The 18,521-nt window shown below is 39.4% G+C and overlaps 1 protein-coding gene across 9 annotated transcripts in view; it reads left to right on the plus strand.

The window, feature by feature from the left end:
- The window catches only part of PRLR (prolactin receptor), a 174,819-nt gene extending 160,770 nt beyond the window's left edge, over window positions 1-14,049 (plus strand). For all 9 annotated transcript variants that reach the window (XM_077896251.1, XM_077896246.1, XM_077896245.1 and 6 more), the window contains 4 exons: window positions 1,125-1,266; window positions 2,749-2,848; window positions 3,398-3,467; window positions 5,675-14,049. In XM_077896251.1, the coding sequence (XP_077752377.1) occupies window positions 1,125-1,266; window positions 2,749-2,848; window positions 3,398-3,467; window positions 5,675-6,697 (1,335 nt within the window). In that variant the 3' untranslated portion in view covers window positions 6,698-14,049. The remainder of the gene's footprint in view (window positions 1-1,124; window positions 1,267-2,748; window positions 2,849-3,397; window positions 3,468-5,674) is intronic.
- Window positions 14,050-18,521: the final 4,472 nt, after the last annotated feature.

An 18,521-nucleotide genomic window follows, 5' to 3' on the forward strand; every position in this document is an offset into this window, starting at 1 on the left:
GGATGGACATGGGTGAAATAGAGATTAAGATTACACTTATTGTGATGAGCACTGAGTTATACATAGAATTGTTGAATCACCAATTGTACACCTGAAACTAATATAACACTTGTATGTTAATTATGCTTCAATTTTTAAAAAAGATACTCTCAAGCCCATTAGCAATGATAAAAATGCATTTTTTTAAAAAAGGGAACATTTCCAAAGATAGCCAAAATAGGATCACACATAGAAAATTAATTAAAATTCCTTAATAACATTTAAAGGCCAGTCCATATTTCAACTCCCCCAGTTGCTTCAAGAAAAATACCCTTAACAGCTAGTTTGATCAAACCAGAGTCCACTCCAAGACCAGTTGTTATATTGCTTTGGTCTCAACATGCGCAGGAGACTGGACCACTTGTCCCATAGAATGTCCCACCTTCTGCTTTTGTCTGATGAGTTCTCTGTGAGGTCATTTGGCTAATTTTTCTGCCCCTGTATTTCATGTAACCAGACAATTAGATCTAAAAATTTGATCAGATTCAATTTGAACAGTTTTTGACAAGAGTACTTCAGAGGTGATATTATGGGCCTCATGTTGCATCATGCCAGGAGATGGAAATCCTCTGGTTAGCCCACCAGAAATGATGCTAAGACTGATTCTGAGATCAGAGAGGTGACAACCTGATCTCTCAATTGTAAAGTTTTATTTTGTTTGTACGCTATTGTTTCAACAAACTTGAAGGCCCAGTTCTCTTTCACCTAGGGGCTTTATACCAATTCGTAATCCTTGAATCTATAAAATCATTAGGGTTGACAAAATAACCATTTTTCAATTGTATTCACTTGGTTTTCTTCCATAAAGTAGAATTTAGAAGGGGGTAGAGGATAAGGACTACTAGAATATTTGACTCGATGTTGATGGAGTTCCCAATGGAGAGATAGAAAACCCATTAATTTTTGTGTGAGCAATGCAAGGAGGAAAAGATAGGCTAAGAGGGTGGAATGGAGAGAACAGAGATTGATCTACAAAATCGATTCTGCTGGCTTCAGTCCTCCAATAGCTTATTATCTAGGGGAAAGGTCTATGAAAAAACATAACACAAGTCAGAGTGACATCTATTTTCCTTGTTTGTTCCTAGACTCATTTTGCTGGGCAGCAGACTCAGTTTAAGATTCTCAGCTTATATCCAGGACAGAAATACCTTGTCCAGGTTCGCTGCAAGCCAGACCATGGATTCTGGAGTGAGTGGAGCCCAGAGAGCTCCATTCAGATACCTAATGGTGAGTGTCTTGGCCCCCTTTTGTATATATTCCAAAATATTTTTAAAACAAAATGAATTTAGTAAGTTTGGATATAGTAACTACTAACAGAGAAACCACCTGAAGTGTTGGCCCAAAGAATAAATAGAGGTGACTTTATCATCTCTCCATCCAAATCAAAGACACTTGGAAGTGTAGCACAGTGGATCACTGTCCGCGAGGGCCAGTTTCCAAGATAAGGCTGCCAACATGGGCTTGGCATGCCTCAGAGGGCTTGTCATTCATTCTGCCCTAATCCCTCTAATTTGCTCAAGGTTATCATCTAGTTGTGCCAAAATCTGTAAGTTGGTCTGCCATCTGAAAGGCATGAACCAGTTTTCAGTCCATGATGTCGGTTACATCTTGGTTCTTGTGTGAAGGTACAGTGTGCATCAGAGGCTCTCCAGTCTAAGTGCCATTAAACATGGCGGCTGGCGCTCCACGAGAGAATGGTTCCTCTTGCATTTCTAAAGTATGTTAGAGTTTATAAAGTCTTTCCCTTATGTGGCCCTTTCAACCCACTCAGGTATTCAGAGAGAATAGGGTTAGCATTAGGAATCAAAAGTGAGGAAAGTGAAGCTCATTGAGGTTAGAGGTCTTACCCAGAACCACATGGCAAAGCCTAGCTCTCTGACAACTCACCTGGCCAAAGTACGGGGGTGTGCGTTGGCTTGGCATTGAAAGAGCACTGAACTGTGGGTCATGAAATCCACATGGGCATCTAGTTCAGCCCTGGATCTTATTAAATAAATAAAAGCAAGGGAGGCCTGGGTGGCTCAGTGGTTGAGTGTCTGCCTTTGGCTCAGGGCATGATCCCGGGGTCCTGGAATTGAGTCCCGCACCAGCAGGGAGCCTGCTTCTCTGCCTGTGTCTCTGACTCTCTCTCTCTCTCTCTCTCTCTTTCTCTCTCTCTCTCGAATAAATTTTTAAAATCTTTTTTAAATAAATAAATAAATAAATAAATAAATAAATAAATAAATAAAAGCACAAGGTCTAAAGGCAGATGTTCTGAGCTCAAATCCCAACTGCAACTTTATAGTTTACATGTTCATGGGGAAATCACTCTTTGAGTCTCTGTATCCTAATTTTTATATACAAGGCAGTATATGTAAAGACGACCTTAAAAGCCATTGATGGCTTTAGCAAGACTTCACGCATGAAGGCCTTTATTATTATTACTGCAATGGACCTTGTGACCTTGAATTTCCTCTTAAAGGATCAAATGAAATAATATATAAAAGGGTTTTGAAATTTGTACAGTATTGTCAAATATACACAACATATTAAAATTTAATAATAAAAATTAAACTCGTCACGTATGCTACTCTCTTTGGATTGTTATTCAAATCAAAAGAAGTGTAGGGAAGGGGGGAAACCCTTTGTTCATAACTTTTGCTTATTAGTCTTGTTTGTTCTTAATGATGCTTTGATGTGATCAAAGCTTTCCGACTGTTTGCTTTTTAGATGTCACCATGAAAGATACCATCGTGTGGATCTTTGTGGCCGTTCTTTCTGCTGTCATCTGTCTGATTATGGTCGTAGCAGTGGCTTTGAAAGGCCATAGGTACTTCCCTGTCTATCACCCCTCCTCCCAATCATGGTTGTCAGGGATTGCAGCAAAAAAGATAATACGAAAATGACGGAAACCTACAGATAAGTCAAGCACTTCACTTTAGCCATAGCTACAATGTGTTCACCCCGTAGAAAATCTTTTATCAGTACTAGCAAAAGTCGCAGAATGGACTCCTTTGAAGCTGGTGCTCTTTCCATCAAACTGAGGCTCCCGGTTGTGCAATAGTAAAACTCTCGTAAGAGCAACTCAAATCAAGAAAAGCAAGTAGTCCAAATAATCCATTCATTTCAGTATCAGCCTCCTCTATGAGCCAGAACTAATTAGGATGTAGGCCCCTAAAATTATTAATTGTCTTCACCATTGATTGTTAGTCTCACGGAACCCGAGAAATCTATCTACCAAAGTCCAGGTAGCAGGTGTTTGGAGAGAATATTAATCTTTCAAAACTTACAAAGCGAGGTGGAAAAAAACAAACAAACAGAAAAAAAAAAAAACAAAGCGAGGTGAGTCATCTATTCTTTCTCACAAATTATTTTATAGCATGGTGACCTGCATCCTTCCACCAGTTCCTGGGCCAAAAATAAAAGGATTTGATACTCATCTGCTGGAGGTAAGTGACAGAAGTGGAGAATGCAGTGTGACTCACTTCTTTGTAATAATTACCTTTACACATGCGCACATAATTCCCATCAGTCCAGCCTGGCTGACTCAGGCCCTGCCCAGCTCGTCCCTTTTCTTCAGCATGCGTGTTTACAGAAAGACAGGTGGAGGCACGAGGGTACTTACCTTCAGAAACTAAACATCAGAGGGCAAGGAGAGAAAGCCAAGAAAACATGAAAACATAGTAAGATTTGACTAGATTTATCAGGTCTGTTCATTAGCACAGAAATAAACATTTTCTGCAAATAATGAATTTAGAAAGAGGGTCAATATTTTAATTGATACAAAACAGGGACCCACCACCACCTCCTTTGTCATACTTCGGTTCAAGTTTTTACTCGAATGTTCTTTACATAATTGCAACGTCCTATTTTAGTTGTCGCTCACTTTGAGCACTCAGTAAAGACTGGATCAGTACAGTGGTGCTAGTGTTTGCCAGGGCCCACTTAGGCTGATTCAAGAGGGATTTAAATTCAAGTGTTTTGAATAAAGAAGGGTTAGAACATTTTAAATTTCTGTCCAGATTGAAATATATAGTTTCGATTTGACTTCAGCTTCACACTGATGTATCTAAAAGCAGTGACTGGCACATCACATCACTTGACCCACACACTGTGAGGCTAACAACACAAGCATATGAAAAGTGAATTGGCTTGACTACATTCAGTTTGATCAAAAATATCAGAGCAGGATTTAGGTCCCCAGAATTTAGGCTCCTGGTCCAGTGCTCTTATCCCACTATCTAGTCTCTAGTACTGACCTTCATAGAACCAGCATGAACATCTCAACTAAGTTAGTTAACTACTGTCTAGCTCAAAATTTGACCTTGTAGCCACAGGGACTTAATAATAAAATAACTACTGGGGCAGCCCCAGTAGCCCAGCGGTTTAGCGCCGCCTTCAGCCCAGGGCCTGCTCCTGTAGACCTGGAATCGAGTCCCACGTCGGGCTCCCTGCATGGAGCCTGCTTCTCCCTTTGCCTATGTCTCTGCCTCTCTCTCTCTCTCTCTCTCTCTCTCTCTATATATATATATATATATATATATATATATATATATATCATGAATAAATAAATAAAATATTTTAAAAATAAATAAATAACTACTGTTTGTGTCACATACACACACAGAGTTTGTATCTTCTTATTTTTTAAAGATTTATTTATTTGTTTATTCATGAGAGAGATACAGAGTAGGAGTCAGAGACACAGGCAGAGGAAGAAGCAGGCTCTCTGCAGAGAGTCTGATGTTGGAACTCGATCCCAAGTTCTGGTATCACGCCCTGAGCCAAAGGCAGGTACTCAACCACTGAGCCACCCAGGCATCCCAAAGCTTGTAGGTAATCACATTACCTCTCATCTTCAAAAGAACCCTGTTATTCCCATTTTACAGGTGGGGAAACTGAGGACCATAGAGCTGCTTGTCCAAAGTCGGAACCCTTTAATGAGCGATAGAGTCAAGATTTGGGTACCAGTACCTGACCTAAGTCAAGGGATCAGAAAGAAGAGTGAAAAACAGGAGGCAGGAGGCAGGAGGACTTAAGAAGGAGAACAGAGAGGAGGAGAGGGAAGAAACTGGGACAGGGATAAGGTGGGGGCAAAGAAGGGACCGGAAGTGGAGCAGAAGGAAAGGAAAGAGTAGGGGAGGAGGAGGAGGGAGGGGTAGAAAGAAGGGAAGAGGAAGAAGTAAAAAGAGGAGGAGTTGAGAGAGAAGGAAGAGGCAAGACTCTGCTTACCACTGCCAGACTCCAGAAGGCGGTGGAGTTGGTTAGGAGGCTAGTGCCCAGGTCTCATGGCCAGCGGGTCACAAAGCACCAAATGGTGGCATGAGCACCGTGGTTTTGGTGTCTCACAAACATCTTAGCTAATAGGTACGTGTTGATTATATGTGCATATACTTGCCCATTAAACTCATAATCATTATTGCTTAGAGAGACACGAAGTCAAAATCATGATTTGACTGAAAGAAAAATATGAGATGAGTAGCCGTACAGGAGGTGATCATAGACAGCCTGGTCCACAAACTTTGACATTCAGGAAATTTTGCTAGGCCACTAGCACATCCCATTTGCCCATAGGCAGGACCACGGGCTTGGCCATGATGCCGACAGGGAATGTTAGGAAGCTGACGGCCCTCTCTCCTTGTGTCTGTTTTACTAGAAGGGTAAATCTGAAGAACTACTGAGCGCACTGGGGTGCCAAGACTTCCCTCCCACTTCTGACTGTGAGGACTTGCTGGTGGAGTTTTTAGAAGTGGATGACAGTGAGGACCAGCAGCTGATGCCAGCGCATCCAAAAGAACATCCAGGGCAAGAGAGGAAGCCCACCCCCTTGGATCCAGACAGCGACTCTGGCCGGGGCAGCTGCGACAGCCCTTCCCTTCTGTCTAAAAAGTGTGAGGAAGCTCGGGCAGATCCCTCCGCATTTAACACTCCCAAGAGCGTTGAGAAGCCAGAGAACCCTCAAACAAATGTGACCTGCACTTGGGGCTCCCGGAGCACAAGCTCGGAAGGCAAAATCCCCTACTTCGCTGCCGGCGGGTTCAAATCTTCAACATGGCCTTTGCCACAGCCCCCCAGCCAGCACAGCCCCAGGTCTTCTTACCACAACATTGCTGATGTGTGTAAGCTGAACATGGGCACGGCAGGTGCATCAGCCACTCTGCTGGACAAAACAGACACACGTGCTTTGAGATCTTCAAAAACCACTGAGACTGGAGGGGAGGAAAAGGCAGCTGAGCAGAGGGAAGTGGAAAGCTTCCATTCCAAGACTGACCAAGACACACCATGGCTGTTGCCCCAGGAGAAAACCCCTTTGATCTCTGTTAGGCCCTTGGATTACGTGGAGATTCACAAGGTCAACAAAGATGGAGCATTGTCGTTGCTCCCAAAACAGAAAGAGAACAGCGGCCAGGCAGAGAAGCCCAGCACTCCCGAAGCCAGTAAGGAGTATGCTAAGGTGTCCAGGGTGATGGATAACAACATCCTGGTGTTAGTGCAGGAGCCGCGAGCTCAAAACCTGGCTTCGTTTGAAGAACCAGCCAAGGAGGCTGCGCCGTCCCATCAACAGAATCAAGCTGAAGAAGACCTGGCCTCCTTCACCTCGGCACCAAGTGGCTGTGGACTCCAGCGGGCTGGGTTGGATTACCTGGATCCCACGTGTTTTATGCACTCCTTTCAGTGATACCTTGAGTACAGAATGATTGGTTAAAATGTGATTTTTTTTTTCAGGTAACACTACAGAGTACAGGAAATGCACTCTACTAGAGAATGCTCGAGAATGTGGTTAGAATGACACTATACAGCCTGTAGTTCACTCCTCATGCTCCATTTTCAACCAGCTGCCTCTTTCTCCAACAGCTGATTCCAGAACAAATTGTTTTGTTTCCTGTGATTTGTAGATTGACTTTTTTTTTTTTTTTTTGCTATTAGTTATAAAATTCTGTGTTCAATGAAATAAAAGCACATTGTTTAGCATTCTTGAGGGACAGTGCCAACAAGTATATCCTCTGGAAGGGGCTTTCATGGTTTGGTATGCGACAGAAGGAAATGAAATACTCACCATTGCTTACCACAGGAAGATGAGAGATGTGAGAAAAAGGCCATGAAAACCGCTTTTGAAAACCAACAAACCTTTGCAAAACCTTTGCTTAACCTTTACATTCCTCTTTTATTTTATTCAGATTAGCCAAATACAACCCACTTAAAGAAAGAATACATTCCAGAATACCCAACATATTGTTAACATGGGTTCCTATCACCTTAGTGATACATTGCCAATATGCAAACCAAAATGATGCCTCCAGTTTTTTTTTTTCTTAAAATGGTTTGAATTTATTAAGCATGGATTTTTTCCCCCTAAATTGTAATTTATTCTAAAGCCTCCAGAGAAAACCATTTTGGAGAGTGAAATTTTCTTACATGATAGGTAAATGAGCTCCATGTGGTAAATTCTTATAAAATCTTTTCCTGTTTCATTTCAGCATAAGAGATAATTTATTATACACCCTAGTCTTCAGTTAGGTTAAAAAAAATCCCCAAAGACCAACTTTAATTTTAAAAGATAATCACAGCAGGATGGTAATGGAAATACTGCCTTACTGTACATACGAATTCTACTTTAATATAAGCCCGTAAGTTTCACAATGTATTTTTGAAGACTATTTTTCTATCACTTAGGTAAAATAAAAGACTATTTTCTATCTTCCCAGTACAGCTGTTTACGTATTTAGCGGGTACGGTATCTTCTGCTATGAGGTTATAATGAGTATTTGCAGTACATCATAGTATATGCAGTCCCTGTTTGTGGAGTAAAATGCCATAGCAACCCAGAGCCCATTGAGGAATATGAAGTGATCTGATTCTTTTCATCTCTGTGACACTGTAAACAGTCTCCAGCCTGAAGTTTTAGGGCTTTCCACAGACCAGAAATTACTTCTATAATTTAGGGCTACTCTGGGGCTTCTCCTCTTCCCTGGGTGAATATTCGTAAAACCACCACGAAAAGGTGAGTGATGACCTCTCACATACTGTTTCAGAGAGAACGTTTGGTTTGGTTTGGTTGTTCTGAGAAATCTTGGGCAGCAAAGAAAATGTAAGCAAAGCCAGGACTTAGTATCTCTCTGATGTAGGTCCATTTGCGAAATCTTGGCGAAAGCAGAGACACCACTCACACCAGAAGTGTTCACATGAAAGTTCTAAGGAAGCAGGCATCTGTGGAGTGGTGACAAGAGCTACAAAGGCCAGGGTATGGTAGTAAGAATCTCCAAGTCCGTTCCAAGGGCAGCCTTCCCGAGAGCATCCAAAAGCCTGGATCTGCATTTTGAAGAGAGCATTCATGACTCATAAAACCGCCTCCCTCTGTTTTTCATCTCATCTGATGGCAAATCCATTCTCTGTGTTGACCCCCTAGCTAAACACAGTGAATTTGAACTCACATCTGTGAGTTAAATATTCCACCCCAGCAAGCCCATGCAGACAGGAACTAGGCTCCAAGGTGGCCTAATGTTTGAAGCTGAACACATTGCTGGGGCTTCCAGAATTGCAAAGGTAAATAGATCTGAGTTCCCTTCTCCCAGTATAGACTAGCATAAGGAACGAAGGGAAAATTTGGAAAGTTGTCCAAGTTCATTCATGCCCTAGGTCCTTGCTAGCCTGAGGTGTGCCCTGAGGACCAGCTCTGTCAGCATCCCCTGGCACTGCTAGCAATGCAGAATCTTGGCTCCCCTGCCAGACCCACAGAATAAGAATCTGCATTTTACTAAGATCCTCAGAGAATTCATGTGTACGGTGAAGTTTGAGAAGCCCTGCCCCTTGTAACCATTTCCACTAACAGTGTGTTAGTGCCTGGAAACAATTCTCTCTTGGAAATACAAGTCAGGTCAAACTTACACTCGATGACACCCTATGTAAGGAGAAGGCATACTTTAAAAAAAAAAAAAAATCCACTTGGGATTTAAATTTACAGAATGATTGAGAATGACTTGCAAAAGTACACACAACTCCAAGAGGGCCCAGGAATATATTCCACCTGGAATGAAAGTCTCTGCCTTTCAAGGCCAGTGCAGATCAAACTTTTCCCCAAATAGCTCATTCTTCTCCAAAATGTATATCAATCACTCTGATCATTCAAAAATTCAAAAATAATCTGTTTTGATATATGACTTGGAATGCGTGATAAAAGATATTATGGTTAAAATCTCACCTTGGACTAAATGCCAAAGATACCCCAGTTAGCCACTCTTTAAGTAAGCCCAAGTTACATTCTATGGTTAATTAACACTTTTTATTTGAATTAAACAGCAGGGTTGTGTTTTGTTTTGTTTTGTTTTTCATCTTCTGGCCTATTTGCTATCAAGGAGGCAGCTAGTGCAGTGGAAGGATGAAGACCGGGGGTCAAGAGACCCAGGCTCTAGTCCTAGCTATGCTGCCTTAGAACAATTGCCTTTCCTGGGCCTCAGTTTTCTCGGGAGGAAATGTCATCTCTAATATCCTTTCAAACTCTGGCTCCTTGATTCCATGACTCACTATTTTCCAGCAAAGATCATTTTCCCAGTGCTTTGATTGTAAGTGAGCTAAAAATTAATTGCCCTTCATCATAGACAGGCAACTACTCTCCAGTGATGTGCTTTTTTGATTTCTCTTTTAAATCATCAGTTCCAGTCGTTCTTAACATATTGCCCATGCATGTCATAAATTACATATGTATGGGATCAGAGTCTAAGATAACATGCAAGTATGTGTCAGGAGAAGAGGCATGAGATTTTCTTAAAAAACACATATTGAAGGAGACTCTAATTTTTAGAAAAACAATCTTTTACTGAATCAAGCCATGATTACTTTTTGCTAAGTCCAACAGCCCAAAATCTCTTTTCTTATATCTGGCTGCAGCTTCTGGTTTTTTCCTTCTTTTTGATGCATTATAAACCATTATTGCACCATTGGCTCTGAATTATAAAAAGTCATGTTTTTATAAACAAACACCTGAATATTCAAGTTACAAAGCACATGGAGATGGGCTAGCCAATGGGTGATTTATGGAAGCTTATAACCCAACCTGCAAGATGTTCTCTGGTCAGTTTTAATGAACGGGTTTAAGGAACCTCAGTGTGAGCACAAGTTATTATCAGCTGCGTCCCTGACATTTAACAGAATGTCCATTCTCCTAAGTGCCTAAGACCAATCCTGGTAGGCGGGTATGTACCAAAAACTTGCTTTCGCTGGTTTGGTCCAAAGTGGGTCAATTTCTTACCACCTATATTAGATCGAGGAGTTTGACCTCTTGTCCTGTAGAGCCCAACTGAATCGGAAAATCCAATGAGTTCATGAGCTCCAGGATGCAGTTTGGCTGTGGAGGAAATCCGGCTCTTTCTTGAAATTCTCCACTGTTGCAGTCACTTGCAGAAAGACTTGGCCCTGCCTTTAGTAACTTCTCTATCTCCTTAGTGTAGACAAGAAAGAAACAGATTTGTACATATTTTACAAAGTGCCTTTCTTTACTTTTATAAAAAAAAAAAAGTTTTGTTTTTTCAAGAAAAGTGTATCAATTAGAAAGTAAATTTTACTTGTTTTATGTAAATGAATGGAGAAACCAGAAAGGGAATGACAAAATGGTCTAAGGTCCAACCAGCAACTATTCAGTGGATTTTTTAATTTATTGCTTAACTGAATTACCATAAAGCTGATGTGAATGATGTAACTTATTTTGTCTGATAAGAAATTGACTCTGGCTAGGATTCGGGGATATGCCTGCCACCCTGTGATTCGAGACTCTTCACTTTAAAAACATACCCATATGCTTTTGAATGCCTTTGAATTGCATACCTGGGCCAGAAAAGGACAATGCATGCAGAGTGGAACCTTGCACACATACAGAAACATGTAAATGGCTCCGGATTACCACCCCCCAGTGATGCTAACATAGATTTGCCATTGATGAAAGCCTCATGTGTACTTCAATGAACAAATTTCTTGTTCTGCCCTTTCGGCTCAAGTACAATAGTATTGTTGCTGGAGTAGTGGGCTGAGCACCCAATTTGCAGGTCTAGGTCACATGGCTGCCACTCAACAGACTATGCAACTTTACGCAAGTCCTTTAAACTCTAGCCACCAATTTTCTGACCTGTTAAATAAGTAGGTTGGCCTAAAATGTTTGTAAGCCCCCTCCAGCTCTAACTGTCCTTGATTCTCATGATCAAGTAAGATCCAAGGTTTCAAAGGCCCAGGTGCAATGCAGGAAAGTATATGACATGCCGTCACCCTGATACTGCACGGGGTTAAAACGTTTAAGAGAAACATGGACATCTATTGGTCTATATCAGATTGACTTGCTTTAACATCCTGGCTTTTTTTCTTCTTAACTATCCATACTTAGAGGCTTTTTTTTCTTCTGCTCTAGGGCCTGTATTTTTCCTGAGAGTTAATTTTGTACACTAGCAACCATAGGAAACTAAGGTCTTCATAACAATGGCCTTGGCCCTGCAAAGGACTAAGTCACATGTTAAATCAGTCACACAGATATCACGGTGAAGGTTGAGAGTCATTAGTCACCTCATTTAGAGATTTGCATACTTAGAAATTCCAGCTGAATTAATTAATTAATTAATTCAAAGGCCGTTAACAAACCCAAGCTAAGTCGATGACTCAGTTCTGGAAGTCTTAAGGAGAAATGTAACAATACAAAATGATTGCCTGAGAACCTATGTTCTAACCAGAAGTTCCATTTATAATTATGGCCTGGGGTTACTCCATGAATACCAGATATATTACTAACCAATGATATAGGAATTCTCTCCCTAGGCTTGTGTATTTCCATAAGGTGATTTGAGGTCTGAGATCATCATGGTATCCCTTTCAATGAACAGGGAGAAAAAAAAAAAAAAAAGATGTAGAAAATAGGACATTTCCAGAGGTTTGGGCATCTCAGCATTCCACAAAATGCCAACAGTAGCCTGCTAAACCCAAATTATATTGGACAAAGTGAATCTGTAAACTATTCAGTGTTCTGAGCTTATGGCTAAGAGATGTATATAATTCACAACACCATATGCCCGTCATTGTCTTATCCGCCTCCATTCCTTTGATTTATGCTCTAATCTCAAGTCAAAAGGCACCGAGACGTGTAAAATAGAAAACATATCCCGTTTATGTGACTGTGGTCAATGGATAGAGAGACCCTTAGCCAATCGTATTCTATTAACTTCTATCAACTTTTTATCTGCTCCCGATTAAATAAAAAAACAACCACCATAAAATCTTTGGCTAGTGAAGTGGTAATATCAAAAATAGCCTTTACTAGTTATGTTTAAATTATGCTTCAGCTGGATAAACTTCAAAATACAGAGTTTTTCCATGCAAATTTCACAAATCCTGGAGAAAAAAAAATCTTGTTATTATGTTATCTGAAATCAAAAATCTGTAGGGCAAAGATAGCTCTGAAAAATAATTTGTTTTATAAAATCTCTAATAAGGTGTTTCGAATTTTCAAAAGTAACTACCTCCCCTTCTTGTCCTACTGTCCTTCCTCCGAAGCTGCTTATTGTTTAGAAATGAAAGGTATCACGTCTCATGCTTTGACTGTTTTTCAATGGCATATTTAATGTATACTGGCCATGTGACATTCCTAACTTGAAAATAACTGTTATGTTATTTTATATTATATTGCTTTATGTGGTTCAAAACTGTTTGATGCATTGAAATATATTATCCTTGTATTGTGAGATTCATCATGTGATATAAATGAAAATAATTATATAATGGCTTATAATCTATTTTTGTGTATTTCAATATGATTGTGTCTATGTCTGTAAAACAAAAGTGAAAAAAATGTAATCATTTATTTCTGTTGAGGCTACGAATGTATTACTTTTTTTCTTAACCTTTGTCTAGAAGTAGTGTCATATGCCATTGTACAGCTGATCTGGGGTGTTGAGTGTTTAGAGTACAATCCAACCATTGTTTGAAAGTCAACTCTCAGCTTTGCTTCATGTGACTTCTTGATAACTTCTTGAGTGTTGGTTGCATCATGAGGCTTGCTTTTGTGCTCATTCATTTTAAACAAATTTATAAGAGTCTCATGTGGAAACCAAAGCAATCTAGAACCAGCCTGTTGTGTGATCTGTGTCTTCTGTAAAGCCATATTGAAGCAAAGACTATGTAGTAGCAAAAGGTTCCACATTTTCAGAGCTTTCACTACCTCTGCTTTTTCTCTTTCCCTAGAAAATAACAAGCAAAATTCTTCAACATGAAGTGGGAAATTAGATAATAAGTTGCTGGGGATTGGTTTTGTTTTGTTTTGTTTTGTTTTTACATGAAAATACACCTTCTAATTCACCACTTTGTAGGTTTATGCTAGGTTTTCTCAATAACCAGTTTTATATTTTATAAAAACTGGCTGAAGAATAAAAGCCAGAAAGAATACTTAGTAAATCACCAGATGAAAAAACCAACAAAACCATAGAGTGTAGATTTTTTTCCTAATGATGAGTCACCTCAAGTTGTTCACTCAAAGCCATGATAATATTTCTCACTATTTGATTTCTCCAACACCCCTAGAAATAGATATTTTCCTTATTTGATTTTAGCCATCAAATATATTACAGTATGGGAAAAGCCAGCCATATATCAGAAATAGTCTTGTTTCAATTTAAAAACACATTTCTACATGTACTTATTGTACTTTTTTTCTTTTTAGCCTTAAAGAATTTTAGAAGACTGTAGTTGTCTGATTTATCTTGCATTTCTAATTCTGTAAATCTTTGGTTATTGCACATTGTATTCCATTTTTCCATGGATTTATTCATTGGCCTCCTTTTATTTTGAGGGGACAACACGGACCGTTATATTTTCGTCAGTAGTATGGGAAATCTGCTAACTGCTATTGTTATAACGTCCTCATTTTTACTGCACGCCAAAAACAATGCTTGCCAAACAAAATCTTGGACATTCCAGTATAATATGGTCATTATATTTCTGTTCATGTTATTGACAATACCCAGTTCGGTGCCTGGCTCAATAAATGTTTATTACCCTTGCCTACCCTTCCTTTACTTTTATTTGACATGTAAATAAGCAGAATAACATGTGCGTGTCTGAAACAATTTTCTTGAGGCATTTTTGCTGCTAAGGGATCTATAATCTGGAAATCGTTGGGGTAAATTGGACCAAAACAATTATCCTCCTTTATCTTCCTCCTTCCATATGATTGCGAAACATACTTTCCTTTCTTCCCCTCCAGCCCCCCCACCCCCCCACCCCCGCCTGTCACTTTCACATGAGAAGCTGCTAAAAATAAAGATGGAAGGAGCAACATGGAGACCAAACCAGAGGAGCTTGCTTAACTATTGTAAAATAAAGGAAAGACCAAACCATTTTTGAAAATGCAGTTCTTTTGAATGGCATGATTCATCCACATTGCTAACATTGTTTCTAACAGAATCCTTTGGATTATGTGTAAAATGATCACCTTTGCTTTTTAATGGATCTAGATCTAGAAACCTTCACCAACTGTCCATGCTTGTGTTAAGAATTAGGAAATAAAAAAAAAAAAAAGAATTAGGAAATAGTTGGGGGGTCTGCTTTACAGATTCTTCTCTGCCCCCTAATTCTTTCCTATCAGGTCTCACAGGAGCAATAAGGAATTTCTTATCTGAGTGTCACACTCCAAATGGCTTCCATCAAAGAACCACCGACTCTCCCATGCTTATGTGGGTGCCACTTGCCTTAAACTCTTGGGCACACTCTTACTTGTAAACTAAAAAATTTGGAGTGCCAGTCACCAGACACAGCATTCATATAATTAGTGACAAGCTGGAGAACAATGGAGCCAACTTTCCAGAATTATCGTATGCACGTTCCTGAAAGAAAAATTATTTTTGCCACTTCTTGCCAGAATCACATCTGAAACCTTAACCTCACCAGACTTCCTACAACTTACTAATCAGGTTTGATACATTCGAAATCTTCCCTCTTTTTTAGGGACTGATATAGTTTCCATTTAATAGGAATCTTGAAATGTTGCAGGTTGGGGGCAGGGTGGGACTGGGCAGGAGTATAGGAAATAGGGGTATTGATGAGGCCCCAAAAGGGACCCCACTGGCCAGGGAAGCAGATTCCTGCTACATTTACCTCTAAGAGTCCCTCCAGACCACACAGGGGAGACTGAACCCATTCTCGGTGTTGGAAAAGCATATTCTACTTTGGAGATCTCAACACCTAAAATGGAATTCTTTTATCTACAACCTCCCCCACCTTCCCCACCTCACCCCTCAACTTCTGCTGCCCGCAAACAAGTGTCAAGCATTTTTCTTTTATTATGATCAGGTTCACATGAAAACTTAGGCTGACAACCAGACTTGAAACACAGATATTTTTATGAACGTGATAAAAAAAATTTTTTTAAAGGCTAAAGACATCAAATAAAACACCACATAGATGTAGGTTGGTGAACACTGAAATAAGAGAAGGGGGCTCAGGAATTTTTATTACTGTATTTATGAATGTGCTTGAAAGAATTTGTAAATGTCACAGCTACTTTAAGGTGACACACATTCACTCCATAAATTATTAAAAATTACAAAGTGAGCTTAAACGACACTGGCCAGTAGTTCTACTTAACATGATCGATATTACTATTGTTACTGTACTATGTAAACTTATGGTGTTTTTCTTATCTTTCTTCAGAGCAACTGCTTTTGCAATGGTAACAATGCTTAAAGTGAAGCAATAAATTACTTCCTGAGCAATGGCTTTGTAGGGTCTTTTTATATACATGTGAAACATGTATTTTATGAAAATACAACTTTGGGAAGTTTTCCTTTGCTTCCACATACTTTATTAGGACTTTTTTTTTTTTTTTTTTTAAAGAAATAGAAGAGGCCCCTGGGTGGCTCAGTCGGTGAAGGGTCTCAACTCCTGAATTCAGCTCAGGTCAAGATCTCAGGGTCCTCAGATCCAGCCCTGCTGCCTAGGGCTCCAGAGAGTCGGCTGGAGATTCCTCTTCCCTCTGCCCCTCCTCTCTCTCCAAAAATAAATAAATGAATGAATAAATGAAGGGGAAAATGTCATGCAAAGCCCTTCTGGAAACAAAATACATAGTCACATGCTGAAATATTTGAGAATACTCTTCAAAGGCATTTATTTCAGGCATGCTCTTTTGTGATTGTCTTTCAACACCTTCTCTGTATTTTATTTTAATTAATTAATTAATTAATTTTTTGCTGAATCTAAATCAAAACTGACATCTTGCTTCAAACTCAGGTCAGTACTCTATCTTCCTTTCCACAGCCCTCAAGCCCCCCAGTCTTTATCCATGTGCCAGACTCCAGGCTAAAAAATGCAAACATGCTTGGAAGCATCCAGAAGTTCCTTGGGCCTTCTGGGATCAACCAAAAACAATCAAAAGGAGAGTTCCCAAATCTGATAGACAACAGACTTTCCCAAGTGAAGCGTGAAGCTTAAACCACAAATCTCAGAGCCAAAAAAATCCACATTTTCTTATGTTCCCTTCTTCCTGCCTAGAATTATCCTATTTCTTCACTTAAAACTTCAGTTGTGTGGGACACCTGGGTGGCTCAGCAGTTGAGCGTCTGCCTTTGGCTCAGGGCATGGTCCCGGAGTCCTGGAGTCCAGGCACCCAGTCCCACATGGGACTCCCTGCAAGGAGCCTGCTTCTCCCTCTGCCTGTGTCTCTGCCTTTCTCTTTCTGTGTCTCTCATGAATAAATAAATAAAATCTTAAAAAAAAAAATTTCAGCTGTGATTTGATCTCCTACATAGTGTATTGTATTTATTATATAAGATAGTTCATACACACTTGAAAATTATTGAGGGTGATATAACAAAGACTCATTTGCCCACACCCAAATTTCACAAATATTAACATTTTATTCTGTTCCTGACCTTAAAAAAAAAAAGGGAAACATCACAGATGTAGTAGTATACATCTCTCAATAACCAAATTCTCTACCTCCCTTTCCAGTGGCAACTAGTTGTGTATCCTTTCTGGCCATGTTAAAAATGCATTTACCTCATATGTATGTACCCATAAAAATATATATATCATTATCCTGAGTGCCTATGAATTTTACATAGATAATAACATATATCATTATGTACCTCCATTTTTTTTTTCATTCAGCATTGGGTTTTTGAAATCCAAATAGCTTCACCTTAATGGATGTATCTGTGTATAGTTGCATACATATATACAATTTATTTGTTAATCCCTATGTTAATCAACTTTCCATTTCCACTATTACCAATGACTCTGCAAGAAACATTTTATGCAATCTTCACTTTTTAAGAATTTGCCATATTTTCTCTAGGATATATGTCTAGGGGTGTAACTGTTGGGTTATATGGAACATGACTATTCTCCGAAACAGTTGTACCCATAAATATCCCTGTCAGCTGTGTAGGAGATGATTCCTTCCTTAATCATTACTTGAGATTGTCAGATATGTGATAATTTGATGATCATTAAATGATACATTATGGCTGTTTTAACTTTCATTGTCCTAATTAATTTGTCCTGCATCTGAATAACTCATCCTTTACCTGCTTATCTTTTTTTAAAAGATTTTATTTATTTATTTATTTATTTATTTATTTATTTATTTATTTATGAGAGACAGAGACAGAGAGAGAGGCAGAGACACAGGCAGAGGGAAAAGCAGGCTCCATTCAGGGAGCCTGATGTGGGATTTGATCCCGGGTCTCCAGGATCAAGCCCTGAGCCGAAGGCAGGTGCTAAACCGCTGAGCCACCCAGGGATCCCCTACCTGCTTATCTTTTATGTCATCTTTGTCATCTGCCAACTTTCTACATAAGTCTGAGTCCAACATTGGACATCTATTCCAGCCCAGCAGTTGGTTGATCTATCCTTGCCCCGATGGTCCCTGTTCTATTACCCCAGCTTTATCCAGTCTTGTTATCTGGTAAATTAATTCCTATACTTCCACCTGTTCTTCAGAATTACTCAGGCCATTCTTGCCACTTATTTATCATGTGAATTTTGAGATAGACCTATCAACTTTCAAAAAAAAAAAAAAACTCATGCTGGGAATTAGATTACGTTAATTAAATTTATGCGTTAATTCTGGAAGACGTTAGAGCTGTGTTGTAATACTGTGTCCTGATCGTGAACATTGTTTACCACTTTATTCACTATGATCTTTAGTAAAGCTTTATGCTATCCTTCATAAATATCTGCTTGTGTTTTTGGAGTTTCATTCCTAGGCACCGTAAAATTTTTGTTGCTATTCTAAGCAGTATTTTTTTATTATTTTATTCTGAGAAGTTGTTGCTTATATATAGAAATCATTAACTTTAAATACTGATTCTCAATCCTGAAGCCTCATTGAACTTGTAATTTGTAGGTTTTCTTGGATTTTTCATTTTTACAATGATATCATCAGAATGTAACAACTTTGTTTCTTCTTTTCCTTTTTTTTTAAGATTTATTTATTTATTCATGATAGACATAGAGAGAGAGGCAGAGACACAGGAGGA

The sequence above is a fragment of the Canis aureus genome, chromosome 4 (assembly GCF_053574225.1).
Source record: "Canis aureus isolate CA01 chromosome 4, VMU_Caureus_v.1.0, whole genome shotgun sequence".
In the NCBI taxonomy this organism is placed as follows: domain Eukaryota; kingdom Metazoa; phylum Chordata; class Mammalia; order Carnivora; family Canidae; genus Canis; species Canis aureus.